Source organism: Conger conger, chromosome 13 (assembly GCF_963514075.1).
Source record: "Conger conger chromosome 13, fConCon1.1, whole genome shotgun sequence".
Classification (NCBI taxonomy): Eukaryota; Metazoa; Chordata; class Actinopteri; order Anguilliformes; family Congridae; genus Conger; species Conger conger.
The window spans coordinates 17,253,896-17,280,187 of record NC_083772.1 but is presented as its reverse complement, the minus strand read 5'-3'; the positions used below and the strand labels follow the sequence as shown (position 1 = coordinate 17,280,187).

The 26,292-nt window shown below is 41.8% G+C and overlaps 4 protein-coding genes across 5 annotated transcripts in view; 1 reads left to right on the top strand and 3 right to left on the bottom strand.

The window, feature by feature from the left end:
* The first annotated feature begins 189 nt into the window (after positions 1 to 189).
* On the top strand, positions 190 to 6,047 carry LOC133107804 (cytochrome P450 2C20-like). The gene is made up of 9 exons (XM_061217003.1): positions 190 to 360; positions 811 to 973; positions 2,399 to 2,548; positions 3,272 to 3,432; positions 3,704 to 3,880; positions 4,098 to 4,239; positions 4,773 to 4,960; positions 5,165 to 5,306; positions 5,866 to 6,047. The coding sequence occupies exons 1-9, from the start codon at positions 190 to 192 to the stop codon at positions 6,045 to 6,047; spliced, it is 1,476 nt and encodes a 491-aa protein (XP_061072987.1).
* A 500-nt stretch (positions 6,048 to 6,547) lies between these two features.
* On the bottom strand, positions 6,548 to 9,550 carry med31 (mediator complex subunit 31). The gene is made up of 4 exons (XM_061217480.1): positions 9,314 to 9,550; positions 9,026 to 9,100; positions 8,710 to 8,806; positions 6,548 to 8,416 (listed from the first exon to the last, which is right to left on the bottom strand). Exons 1-4 carry the CDS (start codon positions 9,333 to 9,335, stop codon positions 8,224 to 8,226), a joined length of 387 nt encoding a protein of 128 aa, XP_061073464.1. The 5' UTR covers positions 9,336 to 9,550; the 3' UTR covers positions 6,548 to 8,223.
* A 1,678-nt stretch (positions 9,551 to 11,228) lies between these two features.
* On the bottom strand, positions 11,229 to 18,408 carry LOC133107967 (Na(+)/citrate cotransporter-like). 2 transcript variants are annotated; one of them, XM_061217331.1, is made up of 11 exons: positions 18,277 to 18,408; positions 17,388 to 17,524; positions 15,307 to 15,482; positions 14,680 to 14,854; positions 13,687 to 13,809; positions 13,021 to 13,204; positions 12,533 to 12,660; positions 12,129 to 12,267; positions 11,858 to 12,019; positions 11,452 to 11,589; positions 11,229 to 11,364 (listed from the first exon to the last, which is right to left on the bottom strand). In XM_061217331.1, the coding sequence occupies exons 1-11, from the start codon at positions 18,373 to 18,375 to the stop codon at positions 11,239 to 11,241; spliced, it is 1,587 nt and encodes a 528-aa protein (XP_061073315.1). In that variant the 5' UTR covers positions 18,376 to 18,408; the 3' UTR covers positions 11,229 to 11,238. The 2 variants fall into 2 exon arrangements, with proteins under 2 accessions (XP_061073315.1, XP_061073314.1); XM_061217330.1 differs by having other exon boundaries at positions 12,533 to 12,613; positions 12,992 to 13,204; positions 18,277 to 18,375.
* A 6,684-nt stretch (positions 18,409 to 25,092) lies between these two features.
* Positions 25,093 to 26,292, bottom strand: part of LOC133107359 (Na(+)/citrate cotransporter-like) — a 36,877-nt gene continuing 35,677 nt past the window's right edge. Inside the window, exon 20 of the mRNA XM_061216349.1 lies at positions 25,093 to 25,843. Coding sequence (XP_061072333.1) covers positions 25,718 to 25,843 — 126 coding nt within the window. The 3' untranslated portion in view covers positions 25,093 to 25,717. The remainder of the gene's footprint in view (positions 25,844 to 26,292) is intronic.

Here is a 26,292-nt window from a genome sequence, read left to right as displayed (position 1 = left end):
AGAGACAGCCAGTCATCTCCACACACAGTTCTGTAAACAGAGTAGGTACAGATTAGCATTAGCTTTAGCTGGCGGGAAGGCACACATAAATAGATCAAAGCTAGTGGCCGCTTAACCAAGACAGCGCAAGACCGTCAGTCAACTACTTTGCTAACAGAACACAGGGCTTTTGGTTGGCTTTGCTGGGAAATGGAGTTTCAGAGCACTCTGGTTCTGGTGGGCTTGATGGTGGTTCTGCTGACGTACTTCAGGTGGAGGGGCAAAAAAGGCATCCATCTGCCCCCAGGTCCCACCGGTCTGCCTGTGTTGGGCAACTTGCTCCAAGTGGACAAAAAAGAGCCATTCAAGACTTTTGTGAAGGTGAGAATGCGGCGTGCGGGTGTCCATATGAGAACATCAACTGTCCACAAGTAGGTAAAACATGCATTTTTGGTTGAGTAAATATTTGAAATACTTTTGACCTTGTTCGATCACCTGTCAAAATCCTAATCCTAACCGACCAATTCAAAGAAGCGTCTTTCGCAAAACAGAATAAATTGTCCTTATGTCTTGGGACTTTATGTCATTTTGTCAGTGCCACATTTTGGTTATAATAAATAAACTCTCAGTTCTCAGTTATTGGGTCATTGTGCACTAAAATGTAAATGCCTGTGATCATCGGCATGCTTTTTAATCAAGGAAAAATAATGAAAACAGGTTTGGATTAATGACCAGTTTAAAGGAATGGTTTGGCCTACCCACATTTTCAGCTCACCTACCACCACTGAATTCATGTACATTGTAAAGAATGACCCCCTTTCCTCCCCTCAGCTGAGTGAGACCTACGGCCCAGTTCTCACCCTGAACCTGGGGCTCCAGCGGACCGTGGTTCTGGTCGGGTTTAAGACCGTGAAGGAGGCTCTCATCGACCAGGGAGAGGAGTTCACTGGCCGAGTTCCCATGCCATTACTGCAAAAGATCGTACAAGGACACGGTAAGCACACACATGTGCGCAGGCACTCACGCACACATACACACAGGGACTCGCATGCTTACACGTACTCACAGATAAATGCAAGAAATCACACACACATGCATATGAAAAATGAAAAAGAAAAGGGAAAAAAATTGTAACAACGCTTCCCCATATGCACATGCTAATAGACACAAACATGCAAACACAGGCCTAGAGAGACATTTAGTTTACAATGTAGCAATATAAGAAACTAGTCAATATTAACCTTGAACACAGATGTATCAGGGTTGGGAGATAGTACCGGTTGTGGCCAGGGGTTTATTATTTTCACCTGGCCCTCAGTGCCAGGGAAGCCTACCTCCTGAGGGTATTTAAAGCACTCGCTGGCAATCGGTCGGCGCTTTGGTGTCAACTGTTCTCTCTTGTACCAAGCTGGTAAGCACGCGGTAGACTCAGTGTGTTAGTGAGTCAGGTATCGTGCTGGTTCGGGTTTCTTTCATTTTCAAAAGAAAAGAAAAGAAAAGGTAAGGAAGGCGTTCGGTTTGTTAGTGCTGTGTGCACTTTGGACGCCTTCCTATAGGTCTGTTTTATTTCTAGCTCATGTGAGCTTGTGGGTGTCCCCGGTATTTGTATTTTTCCTGAGCTGCGTCTCAAGGTTCTTTATTTTGTGTGCCTAGTGTTTTGTACTAGGTTGTACTTTTATTTTGGTCCCCGGTCTGGGGTTGTCAGTGCTCGCCTGCTCTAGCACTTATTTTGGTTGGGTTTTTTCACACTGTTTTTTAGGGTCGCTTTTATTTTCATATAGCCTTTTTGGGCTTGACCCCTTATTTGGTCGGAGTTTGTCTCTGGGGTATTTTCTGCTTCCCTTCCTGTTCTGGGAGGAGTCTCCCTCTGTATTGTTCTCCCCCTGTTCCCTCCCAGGATTTTGTGGCGAACACATTATCGTGTCCGCTTATAAGGTATTACCCTTAGTCGCTCCTGTGTCGTGCCAGTCCCCGACACTACAAGATCCATCCATCCATCCATTATCTTAACCCGCTTATCCTGAACAGGGTCGCAGGGGGGCTGGAGCCTATCCCAGCATACATTGGGCGAAAGGCAGGAATACACCCTGGACAGGTCGCCAGTCCATCACAGGGCACACACACCATTCACTCACACACTCATACCTATGGGCAATTTAGACTCTCCAATCAGCCTAACCTGCATGTCTTTGGACTGTGGGAGGAAACCGGAGTACCCGGAGGAAACCCACGCAGACACGGGGAGAACATGCAAACTCCGCACAGAGAGGCCGCAGCCGACGGGGATTCGAACCCAGGACCTCCTTGCTGTGAGGCGGCAGTGCTACCCACTGCACCATCTGTGCCGCCCGACACTACAAGATGATACAATGTAATAATATTATTATTAATATTAATGATAATTCTCTCTCTCTCTCAGGTTTGACGATCAGTAATGGAGATCAATGGCGGCAGCTCCGGCGCTTCACACTCAGCACGCTCAGAGACTTTGGAATGGGCCGCAAGATAATGGAGGACTGGATCAGAGAGGAGAGCAAGCACCTGATCGACAGCCTGAGAAGCACAAACTGTGAGTGTGTGTGTGTTTGTGTGAGTGTGTGTGTGAGTGTGTGTGTATGTGTGTGTGTGGTCTGGTGCTCTCCCTCATTGGTTCCCAAACTCGGTCCTGGAGTATCCCTGTGTCTGCTGGCTTTTGTTCAAAATCCAATAATTTTAACAAGCTCTTTTCTTAATTTAGTGCTTTTTATGTTTAGAGGGATTATTTACCCTGTTAAAACACATTTTGTCAGACAGCTATGCATACCATAAAGAATAAAATCCACATGTTCAAATTGTGCTTATTGCCCTATACTGCAAACAATGCAAACATTTTGCAGAATAATTATGTACAAAGTGGTCAATTATTTTTAACTGATCAAATGAAAGACTGAAGTGAATCAGTAGGCTCCTAATTGGTATTGATACCTGGCCACCAAAACTAACTTTTATAAAGATGAAGATGAAGAATTCAAAGTGAAAGCAAATGATTACAAGACAAACAAGAGTTTGCAATAAGCACAATGTGAACATGCTAATTTTAGTTTTCATGCCCTTGCAAAGCTATTTCTGGCATTATGTAGTTTAAGGCAAATAATCAATTTCAAGATGAAAAGCATCTAATTAAGAAATATTAACAGCTTGTTAAAATGATTTTATGGCATTTGGGATTGGGGTTACACTGGGGTTACATAGCGATACTCCAGTTTGGAGTTTGGGGACCACTGCTCAAACTGACCCCTGCTCCCTCCCATAGCCGCACCCTGTGACCACACCTTCTTCTTCAATCGGGCGGTGTCCAATGTCGTCTGTTCTCTGGTGTTTGGCCAGCGTTTTGACTACAAGGACAACAACTTCCTGCAACTCCTCAAGGCCATCTCAGTGACCTTGCAATTCATCAGCAAACCGTGGGGACAGGTATGCCGTAGGCCGGGTGGTATGACGTGGGTCGTCAAGCTCATTCCACTTTAATTCAGTAAATCTGATTCACAAAATCCTCGTTGAACATTTTTTCAAATTAAATGTTAAACTAAAATGAAATTTCTATTGATAGGCTTCTGTCATTTTAAAATCAAAATGGAAATGGTCACCCTCTGGTAGGCATGCATTATTTACTGAATAAGGCATTCTGGGTATCGGTAAGTGAGGCCTACAGGTGATTGACAGGTGCCCCGTTGCATTCCCCCAGCTGTACAACTTGTTCCCACGGATGTTTGACATCCTTCCCGGGGAGCACCATCGTGTCTTCGCTGGGTTTGAGAAGCTGAGGGCGTTCGTCAAAGAGAGGATCCAGAAACACCAGGAGACGTTGAGCCCCGACTGTCCCAGAGACTACATCGACTGCTACCTCATCAAGCTGAGCAAGGTACCCCCAATCACTGCCCAAAAAATAAATACATAAGTAAACACAGCTCCATGATAATTATGTTATTTATATAATTATTTACTTATTGAATTTTCAATGAATTCACTGCAACCGAGTATACTGGAAAGGAGCTGAGCCTGAACTCAAAGTAACAAATGCTTACAGGGCCATTTTACGTAGGCTGAAAATACGTATGTATTTCTGTTGGTCTAATCAGGAGAAGGACATCCCCATGAATGTGTTTACCTACAAAAACTTGGTGGGAACAGTCCTCAACCTGTTTCTGGCTGGGACAGAGACTACCAGCACCACCATACGCTATGCTATCATGATGCTCATCAAGCACCCTCAGATACAAGGTAGGGCTCCAGTCAGCTGTTCGTATGACCCATCCCACCTGTCACACATAACCAACCAGTCATATTTCATTGTAACTCACAGAAAATATACTTTTCCATATTTTGAGGCCATTCATTAGGTGTGGCGTATGGTGATGGTGCATATACCCAATTCTCAAACTTCAATGTCAACCAAAAAAATGCCTACAAAAACTTACTTATTTTAACTTCTTCATTTCAACAGGGAAAGAAAATAAAGAAATTAGCTTAATTCTGTAATTGTGTTGTTTTTTTCCCATTGCAAAATAACAAAGCAATCAAAGTGACAATATGCATGGGTTGCCAAATGCGACCTTAAACAATATAATTTGTCGGTGCATACCTAAGTATTTAGGTAAATGTATGAAACATTTAGCTACATATAATACATTTAGCTAAATATTTAACAAAATGTTTCATGCATTTAGCTTTAACATTTGATTAAATATTGAACTAAATGTTTTATACATTAAGCTAAATGTTTTTGCTATTGCTATTGTTTTATTTTTCCTCAGAACGCGTCCATCAGGAGATCGACAATGTGATTGGAAGAGAGAGGCTCCCACTGATGGAGGACAGGAAGTCCCTCCCCTTCACAGATGCGGTGATCCACGAGGTGCAGCGAGTCCTGGATATTGTGCCTCTCAGCCTTCCTCGTTATGCCACTCAAGACATCTCATTCAAAGGCTACACCATTCCAAAGGTACGGGGGGAGGGGGTGTCACAACATTTGGTCATTCTACCATTCCATAGTTTCAAAACCAATACCTGGTGTGTACAGTGTGTGAAGAGTTTTATATTAGCCCTGCTGCTAGTCTTTTCAGCACAGTATCTCCTATCTGCAGCACTGTCTTTGCTGTATCTCCTACCTTGTGTTGGCAATTGACCCCTCACCCCTGACCTCCAGGACACAGTGATCATTCCTCTGTTGCACTCTGTGCTGAGGGATGATGAACACTGGGAGACCCCTTTGTCCTTTAACCCAGGACACTTCCTGGATCAGAATGAAAACTTCAAGAAGAGCCCGGCGTTTATGGTCTTCTCTGCAGGTAATGGGTGTGTACTATAACTGTGCTATAACTCCAGGTCTGTGTACTATAACTGTGCTATAACTCCAGGTGTGTGTACTATAATTGTGCTCTAACTCTTGGTGTGTGTACTATAATTGTGTGATATTAGTGTTTTTTTCAATTAATTAATTGCATTTCATATGCAAAAATTTGACCCGAGAATTTAATTTCCTGAAAGTGAAATGTAATTGACCCCAGTGTTGCTCTATTTTGACCTGGTGTTTTTTGGGAAAGCAACAGCTATAAAATGTTGCAGCTTCTACTTCCAGAAATGTGCATATACTCTATACTAAAGGAAGTAATCACTTTGCGGCCTGCTTAAATGTACAAATTTTGCTGTGTATGAACACATAAGGTAATGTGATTACAAGTGTGTTATACGTGTTACCTGTACAGGTAAGCAGAGCTGTGTGTTGTGTGTTACCTGTGCAGAAGAGCAAAGTGGTGGGTTGTGTGTGTTAGCTGCACAGGTAAGCAGAGTTCTGTGTTGTGTTACCTGCACAGGTAAGCAGAGTTCTATGTTGTGTTACCTGTGCAGGTAAGCGCAGCTGTGTGGGTGAATCTCTGGCTCGGATGGAGCTTTTCCTCTTCCTGGTGGCCCTGCTCCAGCGTTTCACCTTTACCTGCCCCGGAGGGCCAGACAGCCTGGACCCCACCCCTGAGCTCAGCAGCTTCGCCAGCCTGCCCAGGAGATACGAGCTCATCGCTACCCCCCGCTGATCATGTAGGTTACTGCGGGACATTTCCATTCCCAACCCACGAGCAGATTCTCCAACACTGCGTGGTCAGGATCATGTGACTTAACAAACTTGTGTTTAAAGCAGTCTTTATTTATGCCAGGGGTCCCCAGGTCACACCTTGAAGGACCTCTAGGTGCGCAGGCTTTTTGAGGGGTTCACCCACATTTTCAGATGCTGGCATAAAACCCCAAAATAGATCACCCCTGGTTATGTGCCCCTGGTCTAACCCAAAGTGACAAGAGCAGAATATTGAATATGAGCACGTATGGCCGACTTGCCTGATGCCCCAAAAAAGTGTACACTTCCTTAGAAAAGATTGTGGACAGAATGCAAGGTCAGAACTCTCTGCTGTATAGTTATGCAATAATACTTGTTCAGAGCTATTCATATTAATAATGTATTAACTATTCATAATTTAATGTTGTAACTGCTGCGCTGCATTTGCAGACACAAGGCCAAATCTGCCACACATTCTGTGAATAAACTGTGAATAAACATTTATTCGGCTCAGATATCACAAATTTTTCACAAATTACACTTTGAAAATTGAAAATCCCCATTACGATCAGAGTTTTTAATGAGCACAAAACCATTATACCACCATAATGCAAAGACTAGCTGAAAAAAATCCCCAAAAAAACATTTCATTTGATCATGGCGTTGCTGACTGGGATTATCAGAGATTGAAGTCTTTCACTCTCACACACAAAACACTTGCGGACTCCTGCAGCTCCGACAAACCAGGACTACTGCAGACTGTTATACCCCGACCTTGCTGACTGAAACACTTCCACACACTACGGCAAATGCATTTCTGCACAGAACTGGCAGCCGCAGACCAAAATGGCGACCACGGGCCAGAGCAGCAGCTGGGAGTGTGGGGGCATGTTGCCGTACTGCAGGCTAAAGACACAGCTCCGGAGGACATGTCAGAGAAGCCTGTGCAGGCTTTTCACCATGTGACCGGGGAGGCATGCGAATGCCGTTTCAAGCCTTATCCTCCAGGTGTCATTGTAGGCACTCCAATCTTAGACATTTCATTTAGATAGTGAAATATGGATGCACCAGTGAAATTTTGAATTTCCATTAGACCTTGGGTAGCAATAGCCCTGGACTTCACACCAATGCAGGAACATGCCCTTTGAGATATGTTATTTATGAAACCAGAGGCATTTATCAGCGCCAATATTGCCTTGTCTGTTTCTGAACAAGCATGCAATACTTTTTTTTATATATATATATGATACAAAAAATAATAATCCTTCATTACATGAATGGGCAGCAGGGTAGCCTTGTGGTAGCCTGCTTGGCTGGTGTGTTGCGGGTTCGAGCGCTTGGTGGGCACAGAGATGAAGTTGGGTTCCCAAATGAAAAAGGCCCTTAACCAAAAAACTGTTCCAGCAACTTTACCCCTGTTCTCTTGCTCACCTTCCCAATTGCAACCATTCTCTCTGGCATATCTCCGGGTCCTTGTGTTTTCTATGGGCCTCCCGTGGTTAAATTAAGCACACATTTAATCTGGAAGGACAGAACTACGCTCACATATCAGAAAGATATCAGAAATGTATATGGGCCCTACCAATCAAGGATGTTGTTTAGCACATCATCTTCACTCACACACCAAACAGGATAAACACACTTTTCAATACAATTCATACTTACAGACCTATTTCCAAACATGATATCAGTGTATTGCGTCTGGAGCAATGAATGTGTGAAAGAAACACCTATTACAATTTACACTTATTTTAGACAACTAAACAATTATGCAACAAAACAAAAAAGAACAGTAAAAACCTAGCTGTATGACCATCAGACAACTAACATTGGTTTAAAAAAAAGAAAGTAAATATAGAGCAGGGATCATCAAATCACAGTCCTCGAGGTCCGAGAACTGTTTTTCACCCTCCCTTTACCTGGGAGTCAGGTGTGAAGACACCTGTCAGGGCTGGATTTGGATTTGAGGTCAAGATATGATGATGGCTGCCTTGGAGGAATACAAGCAATTATCTCTCAAAGGAAAACTGCCTCCTCCCAAGCCTGCTCACCCAAAAAAAGAATAACTAAAAGGTGAGCACCCCATCTTGTTCGTCTTTAACTCCAGATTCACTTAGTCCGTTCTTCCGCCCTCTTCGACGTGGCACAGTTCCTTGATCTCACTTGGCGGTGGCGTTGCTGTGCTGCTGCTGTTCAGCCAGCACCTGCTGCAGACGCGTGCGCTTGCGTGAGTAGTGCTGCCAGTGCAGGAGCTGCTGCTCGTCGATGAACTTGGCGCACTGCGCATTCACCAGCTCCTTCCGGAAGTGCTCGTACTGCAGGAGCTCCAGCATGTGCAGGCTCTGAGGGTACCTGGGAGGGGAGAAGCCAGTGTCATTGTGGGTCAAATTGCGAGTCATTCCTTCACTTTCCACATTTTTTGCCATTTTCATTTCTAGTACCTTCCGTTATTTTCAGTTTTTGACAACGGAATCAACGGAACGGTAGCCTACAGTGTTATTTGTATTAAGAGTATTCATCAAGATTCCTTCATCATCAAAAATCGCATTGTGGTATTGTAAAGCATTGTACACATTTTTAATGAAAGCACTTGTACAGCTCGTAAGTCAGCTTCTAAGTTAGAGCTCATAGTAATGTTAACTCACTTCAAATATTTGGCATATTCGGGGTCCTTCCAATACAGCAGGTACTTCAAATAGTTCACAAATGGTTTCTCTCGTAGGTAGCCCCTCTGAGCCAAAACTATAAAACAAAATATCAGTTTAGAAGCAATTCAACACTTAAAAACAGTTCTAATTCCTCAGACATGAAGGAACAAATAAAATGTCAATTATAATTACGATTTATCTAACACATAAATTTGACAACATACAGCTCTGTCTCGTGTTAATGCGCAAATTCCAGACACTTTCGGTTGACTAAACTGAATGCAAGAACACCCTGGCGGTTTAACTGACTTACAGTTGAGGTAGTTTGGGTTCGCCAGGCACTGAACGAACTCCAACTCCGACTGGAAGCGATTCCTCGCCTGCTCTTCTGCGAACATAACCAAAGTTGGGAGCGTCAAGTTAAATGCAAACAATTACAGATCAGCCTGTTGGTTGCCTGCAATTAACCTTATTACAAGCTTTCAGTCATCACTCTGAGAATGAACATTCCCCACATAATAGCTAAACAAAATAATCTCTAGTTAGGATATTACCTAGCGAAGTTACTTCCGACAATGTGGGAAAAATGAAACAAACAAACCTGTTTCCAAAGCACTTGCCATCGTTGGCTAGCTAGCTAACAAGCAATCGCGAGTACGAATTAGCTAATTCTGGGTTTTCCACGGTAGTTGAACAATCAAACTACAATTCCTGTAGGTAATAATGATATTCGCTAATATTGCAATTATGCTTCACATCGACATAAACAATGCACAAATAACTACACTATTCTCAGCGATAAAACCGATGTCGCCATTTCCGTCGGAAAGATGACGTATATGACGTGACCACGTCCGCTCACGCTCACGACATTCAAACACCGCGAGCCTTCACGAAAACACATGTATTTCGAAATGCAGACGCTAGGTAGAGACATTTCCCCTGAAATAGATCTAAAAATGGCAGCTAGCATGCAGTGTGTCAAGGGCTATACTATGTACACCAGATTATACATGTATCGTATGTACCGTTTGATTTCGGACGCAGACAATGTGTTAAAGCTGAATAGAACCCAGTCTTGGGTTCTAGGTAGAGCAAATCTCGCTATCTGATTAAGTTAATAGCCGTGGTATAATAGCGTGCTTCTTAAAGTTTTATTTAAAAAAAAAAATGTTCACACACTGTAATAGGCCTGATATACAGTGTTATGAATTATGAAGACATTAATGCCTACAGCCAGCCTTTAGGATTAGGGCTGAAAAACTAGTCACAAGCTTCATCGTGAGTTTCTACAGGCTGTACTTGTTAATGATACCTGCACCTGATAGGTGCAAATCTGCAGTCTTTTATAGGAAATATCTGTAGGAACATTTTCACATCCCAGGAACGTTTAGAAATGAGCAACAAAATGCATATTATTAGGCACAATCTGTCTTTTTGTAAGAATTCCAGACAACAGATCACAAAGTGCACATCACTAAGAATTCACACACAGACACATTCCTTCAGTAAGAATATAAAGAGTTTAGTCACAATAAGTCACAACAAATATATTTTATTTATTTATTTATTTTAATATATTTTGAATACATTTTTTCAGAAAAATGCCAACTTTTGTTACTAATGAATGAAGCTAAAATGATACATTTAATAAACGTACAATACATTAATGAACCATTTCCAATAATATGCCAGTTTAATAAAATCAATTTTGTGCATATTTGGGGAAAAAATTCAATATATGCTCAGTGATCACTTTATTAGGTGGACCTGTACACCAGCTTGTTAATGAAAATATTTAATCAGCCAATTATGTAGCAGCAACTAAATGCATTAAAGCACGCAGACGTGGTCAAGAGGTTCAGGTCAAGAGGTTTTTCAGACTAAATGTCAAAAAGGGGAAGATATGTGATCTAAGTAACTTTGACTTTGAATGACTGTTGGTGCCAGACAGGGTGGTTTGGGTATCTCAAACTGCTGATCTCCTGTCAGGAAGGTAATAGCAACAAAACCAGACTCAACAAAAACAGATCCCAAATGACCTTATTGGGGTATTCATACAAATCAGCGTCAGTCAGTAGGTCAACCTGGTATAACTGCCTGTTGTCCCTCAGAGTGTGTGTACACTGTACAGCCGATAGCTGGCATCTTGCCTCCCCCAAATACTGCAATTTCTGTTTCTACTGTCCTTGGGAGTGGCGACAACACCAGCCTATCATCCAAACTGTCAAAATTGTTAATTATTTGCAAGATCATTGTTTGGCTGCGTGGATATAAGGCACTATGCAATAAAACGGAAGTGGTGTTTATCGCAGGTTGTCATTACATTACATTACATCCACACGGCTGTGCGGATCTTATTGTGGCTACAACGGGGATTGAGCCACCAAAAGAAAATTCATATTCAGATTCTATATGCTATATATCCACAGTATGACAGCTCCATCAATCATCCAGTGAAATGCCCTTTTTCCAGAGTGATCTAGAGATGTTCCTCACTTCCTTATCTCCTTTAGGGACCTGTCTTCATATGCTGGTGATGTTGGCCCAGGTTGGAAAGGAGTCCAGAATGAATAAAGCCCTGCCCCAGGTGTTAATGGCCAGGGTACAGCACAGGATACTGATAATGTTCATCCCAATGCCAGCCTTAGCCTGCAGTGAGAGAGGCAGGTAGGTATAGTACAGTGTGAAGGGGCAGGTATAGTCTGAAAATTGTGTGAAAATTGTGAAAATTCTCACCATGTCGGAGGTCTGGAAGTCGCCGTAAGAATAGACGATGGCATTGGCGGGTGCGGCTACAGGGAGCATGAAGGCGAAGGAGGCACAGAGAGTACAAGGCACCATGATGTACAGTGGATTCAGCCCAGCAGACTGTGACTGCAACACATAGAAAGACAAATATTATATCATAGCCACTACACCAGGGGGGTATATCATGAAGCAGGTGCTGTTTGGCAGAAAAAGCTTGCTTCCATTTTGCATATATTCATGATTATTTTATGCTTATTTCAATCCAAGAGCACTTGAAGGCATGACATGTCATAATTATTCCAATTCCAATCCCAAAAGTGGGAACTTCCAAGCACATTAACACTGCAAAACTCCAGTGATGACCTGGCCAATCACAGTGCTCCTATAGGCCTACCATGGAGGCGAGGATGGGCAGGAACAGTGTAACTGCAGCCACATTGCTGGTGAATTCTGTAAAGATGGAAATCAGGAGGCACAGGATGATGACAGTTGCCCAAGGGGGGATGGTCTGCAAGGGGGACATCTGAATCCCCATCCACCTGGACAATCCGGACACCTGCAGGGGGAAAACACAGGCACCTGAACATAAGTACACACACTATGGCTATAGGTAGCACACACACACAAACAGGTGTGATCTCTTTAGACCTCTCTTCAGGACCCACCTCGCTCCCCTTGGCCAGTGCAAATCCACCTCCAAACAGCAGAAGCAGGTCCCAGGGCATTTTAGCTTGGAACACCTTCCAGTTGAGCAACACAGGGGGGACCGGGGAGGTCTGGGATTCTTTGGATGATGTAATGTTGGCATAGGAAGGGGTACAGTAGAAAAGAACAGTGTGTCATATACATATTGGCAGATACTATATTACAGCTGCAGCTATTTAAAGCTGGAACAGGATTGTTCATATAAAGAGTAAATAATACTGGACCTAAGATGGAGCCTAGAATAGAAAGCTGTTCAAAATATGTTTTTAGTTTAATTTAACATATGAGGAATAAAAAAAAGATTACTTTTCTAAGGACATGTGTATGAAGGCTTGGCTAACCTGTGCGAGGGCAGGGGAAGCATAAGCTCAACCGGGGTGCTTGGGAGGGGAGGATGAACATGAGTACAGCGATGAAAACAGATACTGTGGCGTCATTCACATACCTGCAGAATCCGGAGAAAAGGACAAGACCTTCCCACTGCACAGATGACTCATAAACATTCCCCAACCACTTCTCTCATTAAGTCATCAAGTGTGTCAAAACCTACATTAAGCGCAATTTAGCTCAGCCCACCCAGCTCTGGACTCCCATGAGATCCTTCTGGCCAGAATAATCCAGGGATTACGAACAGTAAAATGGTTATTTAAATTATTTTAGAAAAATGCATTTGGAAAATTAATATTTGCATTCATTCAAATACGTAGCTACAACACATAAACTACATGCTCATCCACCTGTGTGTGTATGTGTGTGCGAGCACGTGTGTATGTGTGTGGGAGGTGTGTGTGTGCGTACGAGTGTGTGATGGAGATGATTTTACCCTGCGTCGTTGCTGAGGAGTCTCCTGGCCCAGCCGGTGGTGAAGCTTGGATCTCGAGTGAACCAGAGGAGGATGAGCAGGAGGAAGAGTACTAGCACACTGCCCTCCCCAAACGAAATGGGACCCAGCTGCCGGAGCTCGTCCCGGACCACCCGGAACATAGCCTCCTCCTCCTCCGATCTTCTCACCCCACAGCCCCACGTCTTCCTGAAGCTGCAGAGTTTGGGAAAAGCCAAGGCTTATCACTGCTCTTATTCTTTTTGAAAATGAAAAAAAAAGAATTGTTACGAGAACCTCCAATGGAAGAAACCTAACTTTCAAAAAGAGAGGAGGCAAAAATGTTACACTTCTTAGTGGTATGCTTTTAAAAAGCCGAGGCTTGTGTTTCCAAACACAATGGAGTACGATGGGGTTGCTGGCTTTCTTTGGGTCTCGGTTTCAGGACCTTAGGACATCATGTTATACAATGCAGTTTGATCCTAAAATATGCATACTTTGACCAAAATAGAATTTTTTTACTTGAATTGTATGGAACACAAACTGAAAGCTCGAGGGCAATATGAAAAGCTGGAGAAAATATGAAAAATACGTTTTTGCTCAGTAATCCTATACATTACCTGAATCATAATCTCCTTGTCCATAATTGTGAAAAATCTGAGGGTGAAATATCATCAGTGTATTGTTTGCACACTCACTTCAGTCCCATGAACATGAACTGCAGCCAGAACCAGGATATGAAGAGCATGAGAATCATGTTGGGGAAAGCAAAACTGAACCAAGAGGTAAAGTTGATGACATCACCATTTGTGGGGAACAGCCTAGAGAGTGTTAGAAATGTGGATGAAAAGGTCAGTGTCATGTCATTCCATTTCACATGCCACTGGTCTGTTTGAATTGATTGATTGTTTATATTGAGCACTTACTAAATCATACGAACTTATTTTTGTTTATTTTAATATTTTCTGCATAAATAAAATGCTAGAAATACAAAGAAATGTAGGCAAAACACGAGCTTCAATATTTTGCAATGAAATGCTGTGTTCCAATGTAAAACAGGTAATCCTATACATTACCTGAATAATAATCTCCTTGTCCATAATTGTGAAAGATCTGAAGGTGATATGTCAAGCTACTAAAGATATATGAAGTAAAATCTAAGCACTGTAGCCTGTTTTTGATTAGTGTCTAATCAAATCTATCCAAAATGGCAAAATTTTACATTGCTGTAAATATTCATAAGAATCATATAGTGTTACAAATCAACAGTTTTAAGTAATTAAACTTTTGCATATTTCAAAATCCAAAAATAAAAGAATACAATTATTTTGGTCCATTAATCCCTGAAGTGTTGTCCCTTTTCCTTAACACCAGAATTTGAGTGGATATTGATGCATGTGGCTTAGAAACACAAGGGGGCCACAGTCACAGCACTGGACAAATCCCCTTTCAAATTGATGACAATATCACCAAAAATGAACATTCTGCACTGCTTTATCTAAGCGACTGTATGTCTAGGTGGGTTTCCATGACAACCATTTGGAGACTCCAAAAGGACACATGGTAACTAAATGATGTGGGTCTTATGTGATGTGAAATACTATAATGTGTAAAGCTACAACTGATAGTATCTGAGCTGGGAATCAAACAGTGACACATAACCTAACCTCACTTAGATTAGCTCTACTTACTGGTTCATCTGGCCCTGGAGTACCAGGTTGGCTCCAGTGCCGGTTAGTGTAGCAGTGCCCCCGATGCTGGCTGCATAACACACACTCAGCATCATGCCTTTACATATCCTCCTCTTCTCTGCAGCCTCTTCAATCGGCACAGTCTCTTTATACACCCCCAACCCATTCACCACCACTAAGAGAAAGAGGTGGAGGGAGGGGGCAGAGTATGTTAATATTTTTCATGTTTTTTTGTTTTTTCATTTCATCCTCAAGCTTTTTGTGATTTGTCTTTCATACCGATTCAAGAAAAACAATTGCAATTTTGAAGTACACATACTTTAGAATATGATTGCTATTTTTCATTGTTCATAAACCTATTTCCCACGTCACATGACATATGTTTTTGCATGATTATCGGATGACATTACAGTTTTATTACTTACAATTATATTCATACTATTTAACTACATTAGCTAGCTGTATTCATTTTCACTCATTACTATTACATCTACAGTATTTATTTACCTACAAATGATTATCGAGATGATGATGATGATGATGATGATTATTATTATTATTATTATTATTATTATTATTATTATCTATTCATTGAGATACAAATGAGCTAGTTATGTTCCTGCTCACCCAGCTCTCTCTGTTCCTCAACCCTCTCCACAGGAGTGTGTTCCTGCACCTCCTCCTCCCTGTAGTGTAGCTGCTGCAGCACAGCCTGGATGATCGGCACCATCATGGCAGTGGTGGCGGTGTTGCTGATCCACATGGACAGGAAGGCCGTCACACACATGAAGCCCAGCATCAGCCTGGGGAGTAAAGCACACAGTTCCACATGGAGTCCTGCTACATAAGATCTCTAACAGAATTACCTGCTTCACCCCTACCAGTCTGGCTTCAGGGCATTCAGACACTGCCCACCTCTCCATCATCAAAGCATGAGTACTTTCACTCTCTCCTGATACACTCTAGCCCCGCGTTACTCAAGATCTCTTCAGTGAGCCAAATTCTACATCTAATGTGTCCTTCCTGGGGTGGTGGCTTATCTCATACCCAGGATCTTCCTACATGCATCCCTCAAGGCACCATTCTTGGCCTCCTCTTTTTTACATAAGTGATCCGCTCATAAACAAGTCGCAATGTCCAATTTAACATAAATCTATGTCTTATAGGTTGCTTTAGGCATGAAATAAAAAGTCATAAATATATATTCTTTAAAGCTTTTAAATGCAAGATGTCAAAGTGAAAGTAACACCTGAGTTGTGCATTGAGGTTAGCCAGCTTGTCACCATGCAGTTACAAAATCACAACGACTAGTGACCACTTTAATGTCTTGGTGTTCATAATTTTTATGTCTCAATGTCAAATTCAGTTTGAAAATATAGTTTCAAATGTTTATAACTTGATGAGGTAGCAATGGAGTCATTTGGTGGCTAACCAGCTTATCACCTTTCACCGTTCACAAAAAATCAGCTGCATGCATTGCTAAATGCTAATGTATTTATTTATTTTATGGCCTGCATGTCTTAATGTCAAAAGTAAATGTTCAGAGTAAAGGGTTTTAAAGGGTTTATACAAAAATGACAAGTTATCTTATGTATACATCCTTTTCCTGAAACTCATACTCATGTCTCTTGACGTATTTTTCTCAAAAACATTTAAAAATTAAAAATGCAACAGGATATCTGGAGATGAGAGATACATTTGGTATCATTACAAAGCTTACATTCTCCTATCTTCTGAAACTCAAAATATGTTTTGGGGTCAAGGTGACTGACTTTCATAGAGCAGGTCACATATATCTGAAATTTCCTGGGTTTGTCATTTCCTCCCATGGTTTCTCATTCCATTTATATATTGATCATACTCAGCATTTCTTCTCTGTCCCTCTATCTTATCTGGATGGTCAAAAAATTGAAATATAAAACTAAGGATTAACTAACGGGCCATCATTTCTAGCTGAAGAATTTCTTTTTAATTTTCACACATGCGTTAAAGCAAGGGTAATTGTTAGTTTTTTGCCAAAACAAAAGTCCAGTTCTGGAGGAAAAATATGGATTTTTCCCAGCCTTGACAACCTAAGCAGTGATACCTTTTCTGAGAAGACACACATTACACCATACCCTCAGGGCTCTCCCATGATTGTGAGTAGATAAATCGGTAACAATATACAGGTGAGACAACCTACTATTTTGATGCAGACTACGGAACAGAGTGGGGCACGACCACTGTTACATTCTTTGGGGAGAACCCTGTACATGCAACCACATACAGTGTCACATCACACCCACACACACAAACTTATTCTAGAATATAGTTGTTTTAGGAAACTAGAGTTAATTAAAAGATTATTTTTTCTTTGCTAAAGGAGTCTGTAGGACAGGCAGAGAGTACTGAAACTCAAAATTGGAAACCTTCTCACCTCCATAAGGAGGGAATAAGGTTCTTCCTGTTCTATGGGTGGCAGTCATTTTGTTTATTAAACATTGCATTTGTATTTGTGCTATTCCAGTCCTGTTGGGAACTGGTTAGTCAGCCCTTCAAACAAACAGCGTGCAGTAGAGTTCTGGATTTCTGCAGAGGGCTGCAAAGTTTGTTTTCACCAATGTTTCAGTAACTTTGTCTCATTATTGTAAACAGCTTTCTATCCCTCATAATTATGCATTATGCAATTTGCGTGGAGGACTAGACGGGCCTTGTTGGCGGTAACTCACAACGGTGGTCGGAGCCCGGCCAGGTATAGCACCCTGAGGGCAATGCGTTTGTGCAGGTTCCAGTGTTCCACTGCCACGGCAACCACCAGCGTACCCAGCAACAGCATGGTGGCATCATTCAGGTACTGAACACCCACCTAGGGAAAGAACCGGGAGGAGCATAATCAGCACAGACAGGGACTCATCCCTGCTTATCCCTGCGATCACACAAGCAAAACAGAAAATCAGAAATTGCTCCCTTGTTGATCACAACAGAGAATGCTTTATCATTATATGCATGTCAGTCCACTTGCATGCACTTCCTGTGAGCATATTCCTTCAAAGAAGAACACAATATTTTTTAACACTAGGTGAAAATGAATATTGATGAAATATTACTGAAACAAAGTTACAGAACACAGTGTAAGTGGAAGATTCTTTTTACAACGAAAATATTTTTTGTATTTGAGTGGATACAGATGCTTTATATTTTCAGAAATTAGAAATTAGATTACGTGTTTCCTGAAAAAAAGAAGTGTTCTCATTCCCCCAATTGGCACCCTCCCCCTACCTCTTCCTCCAATAACCTCCCTGTTATTGCTCACCCCTCTGACAGCAGCAGGTCCAGGTGACTGTAAAACATTACTATAATAATTATACTATACAAATAAACCCTCTCCGGCCTGAATATGGGCCAGTGTGATTTATGGGGTTAAACCCATCAAGAACCTATTGTCTGAACTGAGGAGGGCATTCCATATGTGCAAGGAATTGTTAAAAATCACTCCAAACCTTATCACAAATCATAGGAAAAGACTGGCTGTCATCTTTGGATTTTTCCATCATGTGAACCTTGTGCAGTGGTGCTAACCTAGTACAGTGTCGCTGACATTGTGTGAGCCTAACCTACCTCTCTGGACCGCATGATCCCGAAAACAGGAAAGAGCACAACAGGTAGCAGGGCAGTGACAGCCATTGGCAGGGCCTCAGTGCACCAGTACACTGCCATCAGCAAGATCACATAGGCACATCCTGCCTCCTGCAGGAGAGGAGGAGAACAGCATCAATCAGGACATGCTACAGTCACTCGAGCAGTAATACTCATTCATTTGAAGGGCATATACTGTAGTGGACAGTAGGGTTTGGCTATCCAACTCTGCTACCTTTCTCAACCGGTCCGCTTTCTCTTTTTTCTCCTGAGATCCACTAGCTAGTGTTCATAAAGCATTTACATAGGCTACGCTAGTTGTAGCTAAAACTTCTCCCTATAGCCCACTACAGGACTGACATTACATATGCTTTATTGGACAGCAATATTGGCCGACACAGACATATTTCCCAGAAATGTAGTAGCATACCAAAAAAAAAAACCCTCAAATTATTTAATTGAACAGTTTAACAGATATTTGTTTCTGTAGAATTGGCATATAGGCTAAGACATAATCTCTGATTTTTGTAGCCTACAAAGAATGCGTAATAACCATCAAGATCAGCTTGCTTGTTGAATATGTAAAGCAGAAATCATTCAATTGGTGAATACCATAAATCCTCAAATTGTGTCTGGGGTCTTTTATTTACTTAGGCTGCACAAAGCACATGCCTTTATTTGGGGCAGGCTTGTATTCGAGGCAGGCACTGTTCGAGGCACTGTTCAACACTTCCTGTAACCGTTCAGAAATCAATTAGTGTAGGCTAATCAGGAAACACCATTTGGTAAGTCATAGTGTCAGTCTTAACAGACTAAGTTTATTGCAAATATTCTCAAACACAATAAATCACATGCAAGTCCAGAATCCATAAAATAACAACTTGCCAGACACGCCTTCATGAACAATAACAAATTAGCGTAGATAACAGCAAGTTAAGGATCTTTTTTTCCTAAAGTGCGTTTTATTGTGAGACATGTGTTTCGTTTGGAGCAGCATACCGGTAGGCTATCAAAAGATTTTCGCTTTGGTTTGGGATTTAATTTACTTTTGGACTGTTTGATTCTATTGCTAAATGTTGGGACTGATGGGCACTGAAATCTGGGGGTATTTGATGGTTCACTGTTAAGTTTTATGTCGTTGAAAGAGAGTTGGGATTTCCACCCGTATGTTTATTGCGAGCCAAGGTAGCCGCTTTCATTCATTCATTGAACGTGCGCTATGCTGTAAATACATGGAAACCTTGTTGCGTAGCCAAGTAGCCTAAATTGAGTAAATTTTTCATTTTGCCTGATTTATTTTTTATTAAAGGCTGGAATGCCTCGTGGCAACAATTGTGTTTAAATGTATACTGCTTCAGCCTTTGGCAAGCTACTTAGAAGGGGGCGGCAAGCGACTGGTAGCTTGAGAGCAACGTGTTGGAGACCCATTGAAATTACTTTTCAATGGCAACAGTATTAAACCAACCAGCAATATAAAATATTATGAAGAGCTCTTTTATTTAATTAAGTTAAATCGAAACAATGTCTTCTAGTGCTCATGGACTGATAGCCCTTCTGGTAGGCAATATTACCCCGGCTTGTATTTGGGGGCCGGCCTTTATTTGTCCGAATCGGCCACGCCCCCGGATATTATTCGAGGCCCGGCTTCAAATAGAATCCCGGACACAATTTGAGGATTTACTGTATGTGTTTTTTTTTATGACAGGTATGACAGATATTCCTTCAGGTGCCCATGTACAAATATACCTTTAAATGTAGAGCCGACTCTCCACAAGAGAATCACAGGCTCTCCCAGACCACTGCCGCAGTGTGGCTGAACCTGCTGCACCTCCTATACCTCCACCACTGACTCACATGAGACACATTGACTATTATCAGGCTGATGTGCTTAATTTCTCTGAGATGTCTACAACCTTCAAATGAAAATGAATGATTTTCCAAGACACACTCCTCTGTACAGGCTGCAGTGTGATGCTGTGATGTACCAGTCATCTCTTGTTCACTTCCGCTGGATTTCTTCATTGTCAATGTCATGATACTATTACTACTATTTTTGGGTAGGCTATAAATAGCACCACAACATTTAGCAAACTAGAAAAGGTGTTTTGGTCCAGACAGCTGTTGTGATAAAGGTTCATTTTGGACTGAAAATCCTCCCCTGATTCAGCTTAGATTGGACTGTCCCTGTTAACTTTCTGCCAATCGGAGAGAACCTTTCACTTTCCTAACATCTGAAGTTGCATTAATGGCAGATTGAAATCGAGTGGAGAAGTACATCATACCCTCAGGAATTAGTGAGAAAACTCATGTTGAGCTAGTTTGACTGCTGATAATTGTTGTTACTGCATGCATCTAATTAGCCACACTCAATAAACAATATTTGATTTGAAGATAAAGTTGTTGGTGGTTCAGAACCCCTCATATAGTTATTGTTGACATCATGTTCTGACTGGACTCCCTATAGATGAAATCAGTGTGACGTGACAACAGCTGACAACATGACAACTTACTTCTGGGTGGATAATGTTGAGTAATGTCAATAGCAGGCAATGTTTTCTGTATCATTTAACCAAGGTATGAACACGTAAAGTCAATGTTGGAATATGAAACTAATTTATGAAGACTGAACGTATTATTTATATAGCTATATATATATGTTAACATTAGCAGCCAGCAACCCCCCCTAACCATGTAACTAGCTAACGTGAGCTAACCAACATAATTAACATGAATAACCAGTGCAAACTAGCTAGCTAGCGTTATTTGAAACCCTATTACTGTAATGTTACCACTTAAAGTGCATCCGGAAAGTATTCACAGCGCTTCACTTTTCCCACATTTTGTTATGTTACAGCCTTATTCCAAAATGGAATAAATTCATTTTGAAATTTTTGCAAATTTATAAAAAAAAAAAAAAACGAAGAAATCACATGTACATAAGTATTCACAGCCTTTGCTCAATACTTTGTTGATGCACCTTTGGCATCAATTACATCTTTGATATCTTGGCTGTGTGCTTAGGGTCGTTGTCCTGCTGAAAGATGAACCGTCGCCCCAGTCTGAGGTCAAGAGCACTCTGGAGCAGGTTTTCATCCAGGATGTCTCTGTACATTGCTGCATTCATCTTTCCCTCAATCCTGACTAGTCTCCCAGTTCCTGCCACTGAAAAACATCCCCACAGCATGATGCCACCACCACCATGCTTCAGTGTAGGGATGGTATTGGCCAGGTGATGAGCGATGCCTGGTTTCCTCCAAACATGACGCCTGACATTCATGCCAAAGAGTTCAATCTTTGTCTCATCAGACCAGAGAATTTTGTTTCCTTCGGGTGCCTTTTGGCAAACTCCAGGTGGGCTGCCATGTGCCTTTTACTAAGGAGTGGCTTCCGTCTGGCCACTCTACCATACAGGCCTGATTGGTGGATTGCTGCAGAGATGGTTGTCCTTCTGGAAGGTTCTCCTCTCTCCACAGAGGAACGCTGGAGCTCTGACAGAGTGACCATTGGGTTCTTGGTCACCTCCCTGACCAAGGCCCTTCTCCCCTGATTGCTCAGTTTAGACGGGCGGCCAGCTCTAGGAAGAGTCCTGGTGGTTCCGAACTTCTTCCATTTACAGATGATGGAGACCACTGTGCTCATTGGGACCTTCAAAGCAGCAGAAATTTTTCTGTACCCTCCCCCAGATTTGTGCCTCAAGACAATCCTATCTCGGAGGTCTACAGACAATTCCTTTGACTTCATGCTTGGTTTGTGCACCGACATGCACTGTCAACTGTGGGACCTTATATAGACAGGTGTGTGCCTTTCCAAATCATGTCCAATCAACTGAATTTACCACAGGTGGACTCCAATTAAGCTGTAGAAACATCTCAAGGTTGATCAGTGGAAACAGGATGCACCTGAGCTCAATTTTGAGCTTCATGGCAAAGGCTGTGAATACTTATGTACATGTGATTTCTCAGTTTTTTATTTTTAATAAATTTGCAAAAATCTCAAAAAACCTTTTTTCACGTTGTCATTATGGGGTATGCCTCACAGCAAGGAGGTCCTGGGTTCGAATCCCCGTCGGCCGGGGCCTCTCTGTGCGGAGTTTGCCTGTTCTCCCCGTGTCTGCGTGGGTTTCCTCCGGGTACCCCGGTTTCCTCCCACAGTCCAAAGACATGCAGGTTAGGCCAATTGGAGAGTCTAAATTGGAGAGTCTACTCCCCAGCTAGACCACTCCAGTCTGCCAGCTCTGGTCGCCTTACGGTTCCCTCTCTACGTGCACTTGGCGGTCGAGCTGCACGTTCACGCCTGTTTTCCGTTCTGGTTCCTCAGTGGTGGAATGACTTGCCTACCACTGTCAGAACAGCAGAATCCCTCCCCCTATTTCGACGCAGACTCAAAACCCACCTTTTCAAACTCTACCTTAGTCCTCCCTCCTGATTTCCCCTGCCCCTCCTTTCTGATATCCCTATCCTTGTCTAACCCCCCCCACCCCCCCCCCCCCATGTAAATGTAAATGTAAATGTCTAAATTGCCCGTAGGCATGAGTGTGTGAGTGAATGGTGCGTGTGCCCTGCGATGGACTGGCGACCTGTCCAGGGTGTATTCCTGCCTTTCGCCCAATGTATGCTGGGATAGGCTCCAGCCCCCCTGCGACCCTGATCAGGATAAGCGGGTTCAGATAATGGATGGATGGATGGATTATGGGGTATTGTGTGTAGAATTTGGAGGGAAAAAAATAATTTAATCAGTTTTGGAATAAGGCTGTAACATAACAAAATGTGGAAGAAGTGAAGCGCTGTGAATACTTTCCGGATGCACTGTATAATAAGCAAGGTCACATTTCATGATTCATTGTTTCATGTTTGTAAAGTTATCATCCCAGTGTTTCTCTATACAGCCACCTGTGAGCGTCTGGTGTTAATTTGCCAACGTTTGCTGCCAACAAAGTTTGTGAAGGAGATGAGGAATACAATCCGTCATGATCCGTGTTTTGTGAGTTTATTTCATTGTTTATTATCCTTTATTTTTTGTAATTTATTATTTTTCATATTTATGTTTCATGGTATGTATGTCTTAGTATTGCCTGTGATTGTCTGCCTCACCATGTGCTCTTGTTTCCTTGTCCTGACCCCGCCCTCACCTACCTCTGTCTGCCACTCCCCTCAGTTAATTTACATAATCATTGCCCTGATTGGTTCCCCCTGTTCCTCTTTTTCTCTGCCTTTTAGTTGCCTCCTCTGGGTATTTAAGCTCCCCTTTGTTTGGTTGTCTTTGTCTGATCGTACCAGTATCTGCCTGTAAGCCTGGTGAGAAACGCTGTGTCAACTTTCTGCTCTGCTTACCTTTTCGCCGTTCTGTTTGTATTACTTTTGTTCCTAGTAAATTATTTTTTTGGCTGGATTTTTTAGTTCTGAATTTTGGAGAATATTTTTGTTCCACGTTCCCTGTAACTTCTGAGCTTTGGATTTTTGTGTTTTACCTTTTATTCCGGTGGTTGGCCTTTGAGCATTGTCTATTTTTGAGGACTTAATAAACGCTGTTTTTGGCGCTCCATTTCTGGTCTGCACTTGGGTCCTTTACCGGCATCTTCATAACAACAATCAGAAGTTCTGGTTTTGTTTTTCGTTCCCCCCCATTGTTCTGACACCTTGAAATTTATGCCGGGCATCTTTGTCAGCTGTCATTGACTGCCAAGCACCTGTCAAAACTGAGACTGCCCTGTAAATGGACTGAAGGGATTTACAATGGTCTTGTAACACAATAGTTTTTGTGTGAAAACACTATCTTTAGGCATTCTTTAATCAGGATTACCAGAATTAAACATCACCCATTTGAATGTTGAGTCCTGTTGTGTTTTTATATCATATGAATAATTATACTATTCAATCAGCTTAGTAAAATAGCCATTGAAAATCTAAATAAAATATAAATGAATGGAATAATACATGCACTTTCATTGCTGCACACAATACGAACAGCTGACACCACTCGTGAAGTTCGTTTGGCTCCTAAGAAAAAACTGACATCCAAAAACATCCCACATTATTTGTGCAAATGCATTTCCAAAAGAATTACAGTGAATTTTGGTTGGCTCAAATAAATGAGGCCCAATGTATCTGTCTACAGTACATAATAAGAATGACAGACACCCTCCCCTGTACATACCTTGGTTCTGATTAGCACTGGCAAAGGGAGAAGGAGAAATGGGGTACAAAACAGAATAATAACATTCTTCAGCTTCCACAGCGTTTTCAGGAATAGTTTCATCTCAAGATGTGTGAGGGACCGATGCAGGCAGGGTTTAAGGCTCTGTGAATTTACCTGTGCTTTACCTGCCTGGGCCACAGGTTAGTCAGAAAAGTGGGAGGCAATTAAACACGTTTTTCCTGTCTGTGACTTCACCTTTTCAATAGCTATAAATGAGATGAGGAAATTCTCCCCTATAATCATACTGTAATAAACAGTATTTATTCTGGCAGAAAGTGTCTTGCACTACCTGTACAAGCCTAAATGTAAGAAAGTAGGGCAGTGTTTTACGAATAAAATGCATAACGTTCATTCTAAATCTGATTGGAACATGGTTATTATATATGCATATTGTAACACTTAACTTATTGGTTATATCTAGTATGAATGCTGAGCACATAGGCACACACAACTTCTAACCTTCGCCATTATAAAAAGAAGCTCTAAATCAGGCATAATCATCTCATCTCTGTCTAACATATGCTTTGAAAGTCCAAGGGAACATGGTGGCAGAGATGGCCAAGGAGAAAAGTTCTGGGAGCTTTTTTCAATCTATGACTGCACTTTTATTCATATTCATATTTTATTGTCTGTGAATTTTATTCATATGAAATATTCCAAATATTTCATTACAAATGGCAGAGAAATTCCATTCCATTCCATTTAATACAAATAATATTATGAGCTTGATATCCTACTTTAATAAATATGGTTACATCGTTAGTAGCATTAAAACAGTATGTTAGAGTGCAAAGAAGCCCCATGACCGTAACCACAGTTCTTTACTACTGTACCCCTTCCCTTCCCAAGCATAATCACCAACTACTTTATACAGATTGGATGACATTTCTCATAGAAGCATTTCATGACAGGTGCAAAATTGCTAACCCACCACATTCCTTTGCAATTAATTCATATTTTGGGACATTATTGCATGTTGTTAGAAATCCAGATAACAGACCACATAATTAATATACTGATATATTCCTTCATTTATACTTGGAGAGATGGTTCTAACTATTTGTAATAACCAGTGGATCCAACTTGCAACAGAACATGAGATTCAAATTTTAGATCATCATTGATCAATCATTTTGCAAGGTACAGTTTCTTTGCACGAGGATACGGGGTTATGAAATCTGGTTAAATACATTTTTCCAGAGTGACTCATAGGTTTAGGGACCTGTCCTCATACACTGGTGATGTTGGCCCAGGTTGGAAAGGAGTCCAGAATGAATACAGCCCTGCCCCAGGTGTTAATGGCCAGGGTACAGCACAGGATACCAATAATGTTCATCCCAATGCCAGCCTTAGCCTGCAGAGAGAGATAGGCAGGCAGGTATAATAGTGTGAAGGGGCAGGTATAGTACAGTGTAAAGGTGCAGGCAGGTATTATACAGTGTGATGGGGCAGGTATGGTACAGTGCAATGGGGCAGGTACAGTACAGTGTGAGGGGGCAGGTATAGTTCAGTGTGAAGGGGCAGGTATAGTTCAGTGTGAAGGGGCAGGTATAGTACAGTGTGATGGGGCAGGTATAGTTCAGTGTGAAGGGGCAGGTATAGTACAGTGTGAAGGGGCAGGTATAGTTCAGTGTGAAGGGGCAGGTATAGTACAGTGTGAAGGGGCAGTAATAATTCGTATAATAATTATTATGACTATTAGTAGTAGTATTATTATTATTAAATGGTACATTTTTCACTAGCTAGGGTACTTCAATGTATTGAATAGCTATATCCATAAATATATTAATATTTGGTTTTGCT

Excerpts from the sequence above, each read along its gene's own strand:
- LOC133107967 (XM_061217331.1), bottom strand. The coding sequence starts at position 18,375 with ATGGCAGTGTACTGGTGCACTGAGGCCCTGCCAATGGCTGTCACTGCC. Across the intron at positions 17,525-18,276 it reads GGATCATGCGGTCCAGAGAG|GTGGGTGTTCAGTACCTGAA; the intron begins GTAGGTTAGGCT and ends TTCTTTCCCTAG. Across the intron at positions 14,855-15,306 it reads TGAGGAACAGAGAGAGCTGG|TGGTGGTGAATGGGTTGGGG; the intron begins GTGAGCAGGAAC and ends TCTTTCTCTTAG.
- LOC133107804 (XM_061217003.1), top strand. The coding sequence starts at position 190 with ATGGAGTTTCAGAGCACTCTGGTTCTGGTGGGCTTGATGGTGGTTCTG. Across the intron at positions 361-810 it reads CATTCAAGACTTTTGTGAAG|CTGAGTGAGACCTACGGCCC; the intron begins GTGAGAATGCGG and ends TCCTCCCCTCAG. Across the intron at positions 3,433-3,703 it reads TCAGCAAACCGTGGGGACAG|CTGTACAACTTGTTCCCACG; the intron begins GTATGCCGTAGG and ends GCATTCCCCCAG.
- med31 (XM_061217480.1), bottom strand. The coding sequence starts at position 9,335 with ATGGCAAGTGCTTTGGAAACAG. Across the intron at positions 9,101-9,313 it reads GGCAAGTGCTTTGGAAACAG|AAGAGCAGGCGAGGAATCGC; the intron begins GTTTGTTTGTTT and ends TTATGTTCGCAG. Across the intron at positions 8,417-8,709 it reads GAATATGCCAAATATTTGAA|GTACCCTCAGAGCCTGCACA; the intron begins GTGAGTTAACAT and ends CTCCCCTCCCAG.